General features: G+C 43.6%; 2 protein-coding genes across 2 annotated transcripts in view; one reads left to right on the forward strand and one right to left on the reverse strand.

The window, feature by feature from the left end:
• Window positions 1-7: 7 nt before the first annotated feature.
• Window positions 8-10,484, reverse strand: prepl (prolyl endopeptidase like). Its single transcript, XM_084075909.1, has 15 exons — window positions 10,166-10,484; window positions 8,834-8,962; window positions 8,224-8,290; window positions 7,363-7,519; window positions 6,804-6,892; window positions 6,191-6,317; window positions 5,700-5,916; window positions 4,810-5,001; window positions 4,493-4,714; window positions 3,645-3,820; window positions 3,252-3,468; window positions 2,906-3,055; window positions 2,442-2,568; window positions 1,093-1,175; window positions 8-520 (listed from the first exon to the last, which is right to left on the reverse strand). The coding sequence occupies exons 1-15, from the start codon at window positions 10,277-10,279 to the stop codon at window positions 440-442; spliced, it is 2,148 nt and encodes a 715-aa protein (XP_083932035.1). The 5' UTR covers window positions 10,280-10,484; the 3' UTR covers window positions 8-439.
• A 702-nt stretch (window positions 10,485-11,186) lies between these two features.
• The window catches only part of camkmt (calmodulin-lysine N-methyltransferase), a 119,074-nt gene continuing 115,160 nt past the window's right edge, over window positions 11,187-15,100 (forward strand). The window contains exons 1-3 of the mRNA XM_084076597.1: window positions 11,187-11,583; window positions 13,142-13,320; window positions 13,877-13,941. Of these exons, the coding sequence (XP_083932723.1) occupies window positions 11,449-11,583; window positions 13,142-13,320; window positions 13,877-13,941 (379 nt within the window). The 5' untranslated portion in view covers window positions 11,187-11,448. The remainder of the gene's footprint in view (window positions 11,584-13,141; window positions 13,321-13,876; window positions 13,942-15,100) is intronic.

The raw sequence follows: 15,100 nt of genomic DNA on the forward strand, positions 1-15,100 counted from the left end.
CAACTGTATAGGCTAAAATAGGATTTTCAGCAATGTTTTCACCTTATAGGATTTATTACATGTTTTCAGGGTCTGAATTAACCATCTTAGTGAAGCTGTCTACCATGTCTTCAAAATCCCTTGCATCTCAAAGCTTAACAGATTGAGAAGTTTATTTGAAAAATAATTTCATGGTTGTAAGGTCTCTTGTCAATCTCACCATACAAAACACTGTATATGTACAGCATCTTGCTTATTCTAGTTGCTTAGTGTGTATTCAACCTCAAAGGAAACGTATCCCCGGAGGGTGCCTGCAGCATCCTTGCCATGCCATCTTCTCTTCTACATTGAGTTTTTTTGCATCTAGCTTCAACTTTGTCCACATGTGGTCTTTGGTGTTATGATTGATGATCTGGAGTGGTGATTGTGGTTTGGATGTCTGCCTACTGGACATTCCCAGCTACCTCCGTTTCCTCTTGGGTGGATGACGTGGAGGCTCCAAGCCCAGCTCTGCGTAGAAGAAGGCCATCTGGAGTGCGCTCTGGGTTGGGGAGAGGAGACACAGAACCGACCTGTCAGTTTGGAGACAATTTTAACCTTTTCATAATAAAGCATATCCTGCGTTTTGCATTTGAGAAAGTTTGAGACTTCCTATGGCTGTGAGATAAACAGATGCTACAATTGAAATTTAAACCAGAATGACTCAACCATGGTAAAAGGTTTTATTGTTGCATTTTAAGTGAGTTAATCTGGTTTCTACACTATTACACAATACTGATATCTCTGTCATGCTCACATTATGGTAATAATAGAGTCCAAAATGTCTCATTATAAACACTACTAAAAGCCAATAAAGCAAGGTTATGGCACTAGAGTGGTGCTTTTATTACAGCCATTGATGCATACTGTTGACAAATCCCTGAATAGAGTGTATGGCATATACTCTGACCAGTCTAATGATATAACCTCATTTAATTTTCCGAGGTCAGGCACACAGATAAAACAACAGTGTTTTGTCGAGATTAAGATCTGCATTACTAGTTAGCTGTTTTTTCCTACAGTACATCTATATAATGTTAACACCTTTACGCCACTTGACAGAAAGCCTGTTACCTCCTTCAAGACCAGGTCGAAGTCCTCTGGGCCAAAGTGATCCGCTCCTGGCTGGATGTTCAGAACCACATTAGGTACACAGTCTGAAAGAGAGAGAGAGGGTGCAAAGGTGAGAGAGGAAAACTAAAGGATTAGAGGAGAGAAGGCGGAGGAGCGGTTATCCTGAAAAATATCTCTGATATTTGTCTTATTTCACTGTACTTTATAGCTTTATTTGCTCTCTCTCTCCTGATCTTATCTGCCATAATCCTGTTTCTCTCTCCACCTCCGCATTGCATCTATACTCCTCTTTCACTCATGCTTACATCTGATATGCCCCCCCCATCCTGCATATTCACCCACTCTTCATCTCCTCTGTACCACTCTCTCTCTCTCTTTCTCGCTGTTTCACAAGCTGCGGTCTTGACCTTGACAGCTCCCTGGCTGTGGTGTCTAATCTCTCTCTCGCTGCGATATGCTATCTCTTTACCATGCTAATAGGCCTGCCGTGTGACTGACTGAGTATGTGTGTGTGTCTATGCCATCAGCACTTTATCAAAGACTTGGGAGAGCAAGGGAGGGAGGGAGATTAGGGGAGACACACGCAGACTTTAACTGTGTGTGTGTGAGGTAGAGAAAGAGGGAGATAGATAAGTCTGCATGGGCATTTGAGATGTAGGGAGAGAAGACAATATGAGAAGGGTGTAAAGAGGAGTACAACCCATGTGTTGGTGTGAGATTAAGAGTGAGAGGGAGAAAGACCGTCTGCAAATGGTAGCTGGGGGAGAGGGAATCAGAGCGTTTTGCTGACACACACACACGCAAGCGTGGTACAGTAGGTGCTACAAGGTGACCTGCACTTCAATTCATTGGTGTCGAGCTAAACTTGCAGTGCTCAGAATCCATTACTATTGTCTCCCTATAAATATTCTCACAGACACTACTATTTAGAGGTTGAAGTCATAACTATTTAAAGCTTCTTCTTATGGAGAACGCCAGCAAAACAAGGTGGATGACGTACAGGAACATTGTAGAAAACATTCTAATTTATCAGTTAATCATGTCTAGTAAAGTGGTTAAATGAGGCCCACTTAAAATCATGGCGGTCAAATTCAGTTTTGACCTTGAGTGATAGATGCTGTAGGTGATCGGAAATTTGCCATTTACTCAGTTTTTAGACAAACCTGATCCGATTTGTGTAGTGCAGACTCAATAAGTACTGGCTGACTGATTTGCATTCTGTCAAAGACGTGCAGGAGTACATGCCATGTCCCGGGCCGCTCACACACTAAGATATACATACATATCTGCACAAACACATATTTATCATGAGTGAACTGTAATGCTGAATGTTTATTTTGTGTGGTTACCTGATGCAGGGTGTGTCCGCAAGTATAGATGAATAGCTTTCTTCAGTCTCTCGGTGTACTTGAGGACCCCTACCAGGGGTATTCTGACATCTCCACTGTAGGCTGTGAGCAACATGGAAGGGTAATGCTGTCACACACCCATACACACACACACACACACACACACACACACACACACACACACACACACACACACACAAAACAGGAAACACTGGCCATTCTATTATTCCAAAATACAAGATATAGGATAAGGGCAAACTATGGGACAGTAGATGGTCATCTAAACAGGGTTTAGATTGTGCTTTCTTTTTCCTTTCAGAAATAATCACCAAAAGAAAAGCTCTCTCTTTTTCCTTTCAGAAATAATCACCACCAGATACACCCCAAGACGTCTACTAAGATGCTTCAGTGAACACCAAAAGGAACACTAATGTGCCACACTAATCAAATATTTCTCCCTGTACCTGAGGAGTAATGTTGTGACAGGGACAGTAGGAGGCGATGGCGAGTCTGTGCTCAGGGTCTGCCAGGGGGTCTCCCCACTCCTCCCTCTCCTCCACAGTCAGAGGGAGCCCGGGGTCCACCATGGTGCCCAACACATCCAGGAAGGGAGCCTGGACACAGGGAGGAAGGGGAGCTCAACATGTGTGTGTTGTCATCTGATGAAGTGCTGTACAGTGTTCTCTGTGTTCCTTTAATGCACAAAAACATCCTTACATTCACACACGCGCGTGTGCACACACACCCACACGTACGCCCACGCACACACACACACACACGCCCCTTCCCCAAGATGCTTGACTGTGTCACCTGCAGTGTGATGGCCCGTAGCAGGTGAGGGTGTGTGTTGCAGAGTGCCCCCGCAGGCACGGCCCCGGCACTGCGGGCAGTGAGGGCGGTGAGCGCGGGAGAGGAGACTCCAAGAGAGGAGAGGTGACGGAGACAGGCCAGGAGGTCCTCCACTCCTCTCCGCTTCCCCTCCACCCTGGCCTGTCTGTGCCAGGACAGACCTCGCTCACTTCCGCCTCTGGAGGGTGGAAAGATGGAAAACACAGATCCAGTCAGAAGGATGGAATGCAGAATGAAAGGCAGAATTCTGGACCATACTTGAGCTTTTTTCCCCCGGTTTATATTATATATAAATAGTCTATATATAAATTCCACAAATATCTGTCTGTGTGTTTATGTGTCTGTCCGTCTTACCTTACATGGCAGTAGGCCAGTACCCAGCCCTGCTCCAGTAATAGCCTTCTCTCTGGGCTGAAGTCCATGCTGAGGTCCCTGCCGTAGGATCCGTAGACATGGACAAGCAGCGGCGCCCCCTTCAGACACTCCACAGGTACTGTATGGAACACAGTTACTGGTACCATTGTGCCATCCTGCAGAGACAGATGGAGGGAGCAAGAGAGAGGGATGCCGTGGGAAAAAAGAGATACAGTAGGGATGGAGAGGGAACGGAGAGATTGGAAAGATAATAAATAACAATAATACATGTGTCCCCTTTAGTTGTTGGGGTATTAGCCAAGCACAATTGCACATACAGTACAAGTACCTCTACACTCAACCCATTTTAACTATTAGGACCAGTGGGCAACTCTTGAACAGCGCTCTGGGAGCAATTGGGGTTCAATGTCTTGCTCATGGACACTTTGATACTAAGCAGGGGATCGAACCAGGAACCGTTCTACCTCCTGATCCACTGTCGCCCACTCAGATAGAGGGAAACAGCAAGGGAAGAGAGAACAAGATAAAAAAACAGAGAGATAAAGATCAACAGAGAGAGAGAAAGGGAGCTACTGGCTCTAGATAGGCTTCAGATAGAGTATTCTTTCCATGGTGGCTAATTGTAGACAGAGTGGACACTTGAGACCTCTGCCACCGTACCACCACAGATACCTGTACTGTGTGTGTGTGTGTGTGTGTGTGTGTGTGTGTGTGTGTGTGTGTGTGTGTGTGTGTGTGTGTGTGTGTGTGTGTGTGTGTGTGTGTGTGTGCGTGCGCACACGCACTGAGTGCATGCATGTCTCCTGTGTCTGTTCAAGTGTTCCTACTTGGCTGTGGGCCTCTAGGCGTGTGGTTGAATAATTGCCCCAACTCTGGTTCTCTGAGGAGGCGCCGTCCTCTCCCGTGGCCGATAAGAGGAGGCCATCACAGGGGTACAGGTGGTAAGGCACTGGGGGGCACACTGGAGATGACAGCAGGACCTCCAGCATACTGTGGTGGTCTGTTAGACCTGGAGGCTTAGTTTCAATAGCACAGGCCCAGGAGGGGAGCTATGGAAATAGAGGGCATAAAGAATGAATAAACTGATTGCGCAAGACAGGAAAGAAAGAATGAAACAAAGACATGTCTATGATTTCCTATTAACCTGTATAGTGTATGGCTGCTTGGGCTGAGCCAGTGTGACCACAGTCAGTGCCAGCTGGCCAGTTGACTCTCTGATAGTCAGCACACACTGGTCCCCCATCACCTCCAGGTCCTTGATGGTGGTGTGGGGGCCTGGGACATACACCGGCTCCCAGGACCCCATGGACGGAGCAGACAGAGGGGCCTTCACCACCTAGGAGAGCAGATAAGAGATTAAATGGTACTGTAAGTGTAGGATTCTTGGAGAAACCTTTGTTATGAAAACCTTGTAGAATGTGATATATGTGTGAATGACAACCACTTAACACATTCATTGCCAGGTATTAATTAATTAATTCATCCACCACTGCCAGCGGTTTTACCTTATTTTGAGTCTTTGACGATCCAAAGAATTTTCTTTTCAACTCGGATGTAAACATCCGGGTTGGATATAACACTGTAGTTATCGGCAGCTTGTTTTCACCAAAAACGCAAGTTGGGAAAAGAAATCCGAGATAAATGTATTTTTATACATATGATACCATTGTAGTGGACGGGGTGAAAATGTTTTAGATGACGTTATTTCCGGGTGGATCCTTCTCTCGAAGTCAAGGCATCATTTATAGGTTGGGCGAAGAGCGCCCTCTAGCGTAATCACTAAAAACGCCATGATGACGTAATATTACGTCTTTGGCAGTGAAGTGTTGGATTTGAGATGACCTAATATTACGTCCTTGTTTTACTGTTGCTAGTATGACTATAATATACTCCACAAATATATTATATTTGTGTGTGTCGTGTGTACTGTATACATTAGATTCTTCTGTCTGAATCTTGTAAACTAATACAACCAGCCAACTAAGTTGGGGGTTTCATGTGGTGTGAACTGTAGCATGTGTATACATACAGTACCTGATACTCGTGTCCAGGGCCTGTGTTGACCAGTATGACCAGCCACCCCCTCCAGTGCTCTACATGGTACAGGAGTTCTGGTAGACGTGGTTGAACCAGAAGGGCCTCTAAAGTGGGTGTTTTTACATCAACAAGCAACACCTCCGAACTGGTCTTGCTGTTGCAGTTGATGGTTATTAAGCGCTTGTCTCTGGAAAGACACACTTCCACAAACACACTGGGGGAGAGACAGAGGGAAAGAGGAAAGGGAAAAACGTTGAACAAAACAACGCTGGGTCAGAGAAAGTAGCGATAAACAATCAATATACCACACTTGTATACTTGTAAAGATACTCCACGGTAATAAGATATTCTCTGACCCAAAACTCAATCTAAAAACACTCTAAAATCAAAAATGGCATTTTGTGCAAATTGGCACATTTTACTATTATGTAGAGAGCTGAAGAACTCACAGCTACAGCAACACACATCCTGAACGTGCTAATGCTTACTGTGGTTGTGTGTCCTCATATACCAGGCTGGTTCTCGTTCCATTCGAGGTCAGGTCCAGACGAAACACTCTGCTGCAGCGTAAACCCTCCTGACTGGTGTAAAACAGAACCTCATCTGTGGCCCACTCTGAGCGCATACACGCACACGCGCTCACACACACACACACACACACACACACACACACACACACACACACACACACACACACACACACACACACACACACACACACACACACACACACACACACACACACACACACACACACACACACACACACACACACACACACACACACACACACACACACAATTCAGCATATTTCTTCTACTGTGGCTCCCGCTACTGTTGCTATAAACAAATGAAATAATGAACCAGCTCAACAGGCCAGGCCTTTACACTAAATATATAGCTGAAATCAAAGTTAATCTTCTGTGTAAACAGGGAGAAGGTTACAGTGTGCCACATAGAACCACAACATTTTAAAACCATATGCAACTGTTGTGGAATAAGCACTAGAAAACCTAATTATTTTGGAGCCAGGTGTGAAAAACTCACACACTGACTGTGCACAGTATATAAACAGTGTCAGTAGGACCAACTGTATCTTACCAAAGCTGAAGACCTTGTCCAAAGTGAGTATGCTCTGCGAGGGGTCCAACTGAGGAGAAGGTCCTTCTCCTAGCTTTATCACTACACACCTGGGAAGTGACTGACTCAATAACTATTACAACATCAAATAATGGCAGACAAAGGAACAAATCTCAAATATTACATATGAAAGCATTGATTGCTCTGACCAAACATTGACATTTAATGTTTGTCATGTTTTCTCTAACTTCCTAAGTTGCACAAATCAACATATACCTCCTTTATACTGTATGTATGTATTTACTGAAATCACACTAAAAAAAGGAAAACAAATCATGATAAAATCAAGGGAGAGAGGAGATGATTTAGTTGAATTATTGATTAAAATATGCCCATCATCGCTGGGGAATGGACCCCTCTCACAGCAGACATTTCGATGTGTCATAGATCCAGGCTAAAGGCAGCTTTCAGTTAGATGATTCTGTGTGCCAGCATGCAGAATCATCCATACAGAATGAAACAAAGTATCAAACTATATTAATAAAGCATGTGTTCTATTGGATTTTACAATACTATTCACCTTGGCTCCTCTCTATGAGGAGTCTTGAGAGTGACAGCAAGGTGTTTCTCCTGTGGGGACAGCCGTACTCTCTGGATGGTCCACTTCTCTCCTCTGTTTCCCTCTGTCCCACTGGAGCACTGTCCCAGATACAGCACTTCCTCTGGGTCAGGCTCATCTTAACACCAAGGGAGCAGCAAATATAGACCCATTTACCACTGAATTCTCCTAATAGTGCAAAGCATCAGTCAACATAATAAGGATGTAGAACTGTATGAGAATATAGTGCTGCGATTTAATACCTACACACCATGATAATGAATTGTGATTTGACTTCAAATTCCAATCCTACTCTGTACTCACTCAATTTAAGGATAAGATTGTTGGGAAAGGTGCAGGTCCAGTCAATATTTGTGTCCAATAACAACAAGTCAGAAGTCGGTTTCTTAACTGAAGATTAAATAATTGAGCTGCACCATATAACATTGGTTTCTTGGTTGAAGGTACAATTGTTTGTGTGAATGCCTCTTAAGTGTATAGCTCTTGACTATAACAGAACATCATCTATATATTCTGTGGGTAATCCTTTTTAGCCAGAGCTCTTTGTTTTCAGGCACCGACAGGGTCAACGGGGAACAAGCTAAATTGGGGCACTGACAGGCAGCTCCGCTGCAGTGGAAAGAGTACTAGAGCATCCAACTCAAGTATAATTAATGTTACATGACTTAGTGGACCTGTTTCTATTCTGTACACATTTAATGACGTGAATCTGTATATATTGTAGAAGGTAAATACAAAATGTCATAAATAACTGATATATAAAAACAAAGTTAATTTAGACAAAGTTAATTTAGCTCAGTTTTAGAGTTGTTTTGTACTGACTGTGTCTGCTGTCCATTCTGTAGAGGCCATCACCTTCCACAAAGTACACATAGTGACGGCCGCAAACCTGTGAAAAGAGAAATCCTACTGAGCCATAGTTATATTGAATGTCACTCAAGATCAAATAGAGACATGTTTATAAAAATGGCAGCTCCTGTATGTAATTTCTGTTGCTGTGTAAACACAACAGGCAGATTTAAATCTATTATGGTGTGTGACACATCTAACCAAAAGGATGTGTATAGTCCCTGTAACTGCTAACCCCTACTGTTTAGTAGTCTATGGAGGGTGTAGATAACCATATGTCTCTTTCCATACACGACAAGTGTTTTACGGTATGAATACAATAACTTCCCCCTTGAGTGATTTATCTTAGATCACAGGAACATTCTCTGAGCACTAATAGCTCTAAACTCTATGGCTGCACTTGGTTGGGGTGAACTCGGGATAAATGGTGTCGGGTAAATGCAGACGACGAAATAATTGTAAGTGTAAATGTTTGAATGCTTTGAAAGAGTTGTGACTTTGAAGCATAAAGTTATCTTGTATGCAGCTGCTCCATGCAGGCCATGAAGAAGACACAATGGTAATGAACTGGGTGCAGCCTTACAACGGCACGATCCGGTGGATCGGAGAACCTGTGGTACGTTGCCCTCAGTTTCCTGATAAAAATCTTCTGGAGGTCCCTGTACCTCTCTAGTCCAGAGCTCTGATTATCCACTGATGAGTTGGAAGGACCCTGAAAAATGAATAAATGAATCAATCAATTAATGAATCAATTAATACATGATTTGATTGATTTGGGGTTATGAGTGAGAACGGCAGTGCTGTTCAGGAGGAATGTGATGTCTGTTATTTTTGTTCTTCTGTCCTCTAAGCAGTGTTCAGTCCTACAGTATGTGTTCATTTATTCCACTTGTAACAGTTAATATCTACATTGCAGTATCAAAACTTTTACTTAAAAGGTAGGGTAAGTGATTTACTGTGGTTAAAATAAGTGCTAAATAGCTATATATTCAGATAGTACTCATTGCTATAGAGTGTTTGTTCAGTAAAAGGAGTCTCCCATGTCTCTCCAGCTCTTTATTAAACAGAAAATGCATTTCCAGTGCTCTCTCCTGATTGGCTGAAATGTTGTCACCTACCTGAAAATGTACTATATTCTGTTTACTAAAGAGCTGGAGAGACCCCTATGACCGAACAAACTCTCTGTAGCAATGATTACTACCAGAATATAGTACTTTAATCAAAACAAAAATCAAAAAAAATATCACTTACCCCACCTTTAAGTAAAACATTTGAGTACCTTTTCCATCACTGGTATTCTGAACTGAGACTAGAGCATCATCAGTGCCAATAACAGACAACAGACCTGAATGTAATAGCCCTTCTCTGACAGACAGCCATCTGTCACATTCACCATTCATTCTGGCACTAAGGCTCCATTTCACCAATATCCGCTCCCAGAGTGTATCTGTGGCCTGTACACGATTGGTTTTGTCACCCTCGTAATTAGAAACACACACTGCATAATACATGACCAACGATCTGGCTATGAAGTTTAAAGTTTAATCATTTCCGGTGTAAACTTACACTCTGTTTGCAAACCCAACACCCTGTTACCACTGTGTCAGAACGTGTACACAACACCCTTACCACTGTGTATTGTGTGAGAATGTGTGTACATCCTATACCACTGTGTGTATTGTGTGAGAATGTGTGTACATCCTATACCACTGTGTGCATTGTGTGAGAATGTGTGTACATGTGTGTAATGTGCGAACACCCTTACCACTATGTAACAACACAGTACACCCTTACCACTGCTGTGTAACAACACAACACCCTTAACACTACATGTAACAACACCACACCACACCACACCACACCACACCACACACCACACCCTTACCACTGCTGTGTAACAACACAAGACTCTTACCACTATAGAACGTGTGGAGGACCAGAGCCAGAGTCCTGGACGTGGTGACCATTTTGGTTTACCAACACGAGTAACCAGACGGACAGAAGACGTGAGGAGGGCCATTAATAACATTCATATAGCAAGTTAGCAACAATATAAAACATGCCGTTTATATAAGCAGCTAGGCTGCAACAAACAGCTTTCCTCCGAAAACAACTCTGGACTAATATTCATTTAGCATTCCTGTAAATGAGTGCATGAGTTCCTATTAAAACACTCACAACCATAATAAACAGTATAACAGTGACAGCAGCGGGGAACACTAACACACACACGTGTAGGGATGATTCCTAAACAACAGTAGTGTGTGTGACGCACACTCACTACTGCAAGACACAAGTAATCACACCCAGAGCTGCGCCCGACGCAAAAGATGAGAGTCATATCATGACCGTCATGGATGAACTTCAACCTGGTGTTTGCACTTTCTTTATTTACGGCCCATAAACCTACATAAACGTTCACATTTAAAATATAAAGTGCTTACCCTATGGGCACGGATGTTATAATTATATACGGGTCCTCAAAAGTACCCATATCTTCCATATTGTTCAATTTAAAAACATTTGAATCCTATTGGCAGCCATGTTCTCACAGAGGTATATAATCTATCAGAGTGCAATACACCTCCAAACCGATAGGGTCACGTGGTTGAAAGCCAATGACGAAAAAACGGAGAAAATGGCCACCAATCGGATTAAAATGCTTTTTAATTGAACAATACGGAAATTACGGGTACTTTTGTGGCCCCGAACAGAATTGTAACATCCGTGGTCATGGGTTAAGCACTTTATATTTGAAATTTGAACGTTTATGTAGATGTATGGGCTAAAAAGGGAGAAACTGCAACCACCTGGTTGAAGTTCATGTTCCAGGGCTACACTGGAGTCTGGACCGTAAAACGGAAGGACTCCGAACGATTACATCGGCAATGTATCGCGCTGTCTGCAGTGACAAGCTGTCTGCGGAAGTAGCATGTTGTACACAGTAATGTATTTATGGTAACACAGTAACACTGTAACAGTTGCAGGTGTTCAGCAGGAGGAGGAATATTCAGACTCTGGTGTTGGTTTCATTCAGCAGCAAAACCCTTTCCATTTGACCGCATATATACCACCACCACGACTACTGCTGCTGCGTGCAGAACGACACACAAACATAGACAAAACGTAGAGAGACAGATATTTTTGTTTACACTTTCACTCCACCGGTTTTTGTTTTTTTCCCCTCGTTATTATAACATGGACGGGGGATTGTTGTTGTCAGGGCCGGCTTCGCCGCCCAAAAATGGGGAGAAAGATGCCGGTGACGCGAACCCTCCCGTGGCGACCTCTGGTGCTGATGTGGCCCGGGCCAGATGGACCCTGCTGAGACAGGTAACATCTTGTGATTTTGTGCCATTTAATGTAGCCTACAGTTTCTATGAGCGTGCTGCTGGCATGTCACACGGGAGTTTCACATTGAACACTGCGGATTTCACTGTCTAGAGTCAGTCTGACAGCAATATATCTCTGACTCTGAGGAATGTTTATCCAGAAACATTGAGAAACATATTGTTTACATTTCATTTTTACTGCAAATACCACCAGTTACATACATGGCTTAAGAGACTGTCACTGCATAAACTACAACCAGGAGACAGGGTACTGTACTGTAACTGCAGCAACAGGTCTTTGCTTTTCTCCTTACATGGGCATTTTCACAAGCTAGCTGGCAGGAAAAACTCCCTGAAAAGAGGCCAACCTATATTCAGTATGCCTATTTCGCTCCTCTGGGATTATATAATGCATGATTTCCATGGGGCTTTTGTCCTGTCAGGAGAGCAATGTGGTGTAATGAATCATTTTAACTATCATTGTTTCGCACTAGCCTTGATACAAGACTGTCATATATGACCGATGACTGTCTTGATCCAAGGTATGATGAAACACATTAAGTCCTGTCAAAGACATCAACAAAGTGAGTTGATTTACGGATCTTTCCAGGTGTCCAATGGTAAGAGAAAGGTGTCAGGATCAGTTTCAGAGACCAAACAAAAAGTACGATCTAATCTCTTTGAAATGGAACCAGGCAAGAACCCACGACTCCTGTTTCTCTCTGTGTTTGATCACAGATGTCCGGTGTAGAGATGCAGTCTTGTGGCTTTCAAAACTTAACTGGGTAGATAGATTTCAGGTAAGATCAGGTTCAACCAACCCCACCTTGAATGCTTTTAGTGTTTTAATTGCACGATCTATAGCAAGGATTATGCTTTGTGATGGAAAGTAACAGACGTGGGGATAATACTCGCGAATTCTAACAATTATTCAAGGCATCCCTCCATACCTAGTCTTGTGAGTCAGACCGTTGCCTCCCACAAATGCTTCCGTCATAGTATCCATAGCATTCGGAGATTGGAATAGGTACTCCATATGTGTCTGTCTGTCTGTCTGTCTGACTGACTGGGCCAACACATTCTTGCTCTTCTCGTTATATTTCTCCACTTTGCCAAATGTACCTTTACTTAGGTGTCCGATGCTGATGCCAAGGATGGCCTTTCTCTTACCATATAGATTTTTTTTTAAAGATATTGTTGGGGCTTTTCTGCCTTCATTGATAGTAGTGTAGAGAGATAGGAAACAGGGAGAGTGAGACAGGGAGTTACACGCAGCAAAGGTCGTCAGGATCGCGTTGTCAGGCTGCATAAGAGCCTATATGTGGTATGCGCCTGGACCGCTAGGCCAGCGGGCGCCCCTCTTACCATATTGATAACGATGGAATTATCATAACTGATTCACATCCAATCAATAAAATGGAACTCAGACGGCGCTGAGTTGGCAGAAGTGGGCTTCAGGTGTGCCCGAGTGAGGCGTAAGCCAAGCGAAATCTTGGCCATGATGAGTGGTGTGCCTGCATTGTTGTCAGTGTTCCATGTCACTTCTCTCTCTTTCTCAGGTGTTGCGCAAGAAGCAGGTGGACAATCCAGAGATCAAGCAGGTGTCCGTCCGCAGGTTTTCCTCCTTTGACCTTTTCACAAGGTCAAGGGTTGTGACCAATTATCCCTGTGACCCCTCAGACGGCCAGTGGGTGGAGTATAGAAGTGTCTCCTTTCCCGAATACAGTGCCTTCCTCAGGTACACACGCACGCACGCACGCACACACACACACACATACACACACACACACACACACACACACACACACACACACACACACACACACACACACACACACACACACACACACACACACACATATTCATATTTAAATAGAAGTAAATGAAATGAAATAAGTTGTGTGACTGATAGGTTATGAAGAATGTTAGAAAACTGACAGTGCAAGGTGTACACATGACTTTAAACATCCAACACAGTAAAAATCCTCAGTGTTAATTTAATCTCCACAAAAATGTATCAGATATTTACACCAGAGTTAAATGAACAATGAGGATTTTACTCTTTATTACACTGCACATTAAAGAACTGTCACTCCCAGCCAGTCAGAGTTTAGTTATTCTTGCATAGGCAGACGATTGGAGATCTCCGCCTACAATACATGTGATGAGACATTCAAATTCATAAAGAAAACACTTACAGTATACACTTAGTTGGGGTGAGCACCCTAAAAAAAACTGAGGATGGTCCTTCATTTCTGGCTATGATAGAAACCTCCATATTTTGTGTCTTTTAGAGACAACCTGGGGCCTCTCAGGGTGGACGAAGTCCTCACCAGCTTTGATAACACCGGCAATGTCTGTGAGTACATACCATTTGACCTTTTATTATCTCTACCAGGCAGGCAGAGATATTGCAATTGCTTTGTGGGTCTGTGCGTCTGTTGGCAGCTAATCCCGCAAACTAAAAATGTGCACGCTGCCAGCAGGCCAAGCAAGGCCAATTCGGGAATATTTGTCAAATTGGTCAATGGCAATCACGTCAGTTTTGTGAATTGATAATCGCAGAGCAATCGTTCCTCCAGGGCTATGGGATACGCATCCCATGAGGCTATGGACCAGAACTAGCCAATTGGGTGCACGCTGTCCGTTCGGTATATGGGATCTACACTACTAGCCAATTACAATGCTCCTGTCCCTCCGGTTCTGGTGAAGTTTAAAGAACCACTTTTCACTGTGAGCTTGCACTTCGTGCGGCCATACTGTACCAAGGTGGACGTATAGGTCCCCTATTGCATCATTTCAGTCTGCATTGGGGTCCCCAGTGGAGTCTGATCTGTGTATTCTATGTCTGGACTATGAATTGGCCTTGACCCTGAGACTGGGACGCCGGGGTTCAATCCTCGGCCGAGTGAACCCCGGCCGAGTCATACCAAATACTATAAAATGAGTACCCAGTGCCCCCTTGTTTGGCACTCACTCAGCATTAAGAGTTGGATTAGTGGTAAGTCCCTGCGACATCCTGACATCATGTCCAGGGGGTGTACTCGTACATCAAGCGGCCTCACGCTAAGGATACAGGAGATGGGTCACATATTACCCCATATGGCTCCATATAGTTCTCACTGTCCACTCCTCACTGTCAAGTCAAAAGAAGTGGCTGGTAGCTACATGTGTATAGGATGAGATACGTGCTTGTCTACACTCTACCACATGACCAACTGTTGGGGTTAGCAGTGACAGGGACTACACATGTGTGGGGAAAATTGGGTATTGACATAACGACTCCATTGGGAGAAATAGTTATCACATGCCCCAGATAGACGGAAAGATGGATATACTGAGATTTGCGCTCTTCTGAGTTTATCACTGTAGTGTTCTAGTGAGTGTTGTACTGCTGTGTAGCCGCCCCAGTTTTTTCTGCACTGCTTGTGACAAAAGAAGATTCTCTTTTAGTTTGCAGATAATTTATTATGTTATCTGCAGACCACGATAATAACTGCTACACTTCAGTAGCAGAG

This window comes from Gymnoscopelus microlampas, assembly GCF_963454915.1.
Source record: "Gymnoscopelus microlampas genome assembly, chromosome: 13".
Taxonomy (NCBI): domain Eukaryota; kingdom Metazoa; phylum Chordata; class Actinopteri; order Myctophiformes; family Myctophidae; genus Gymnoscopelus; species Gymnoscopelus microlampas.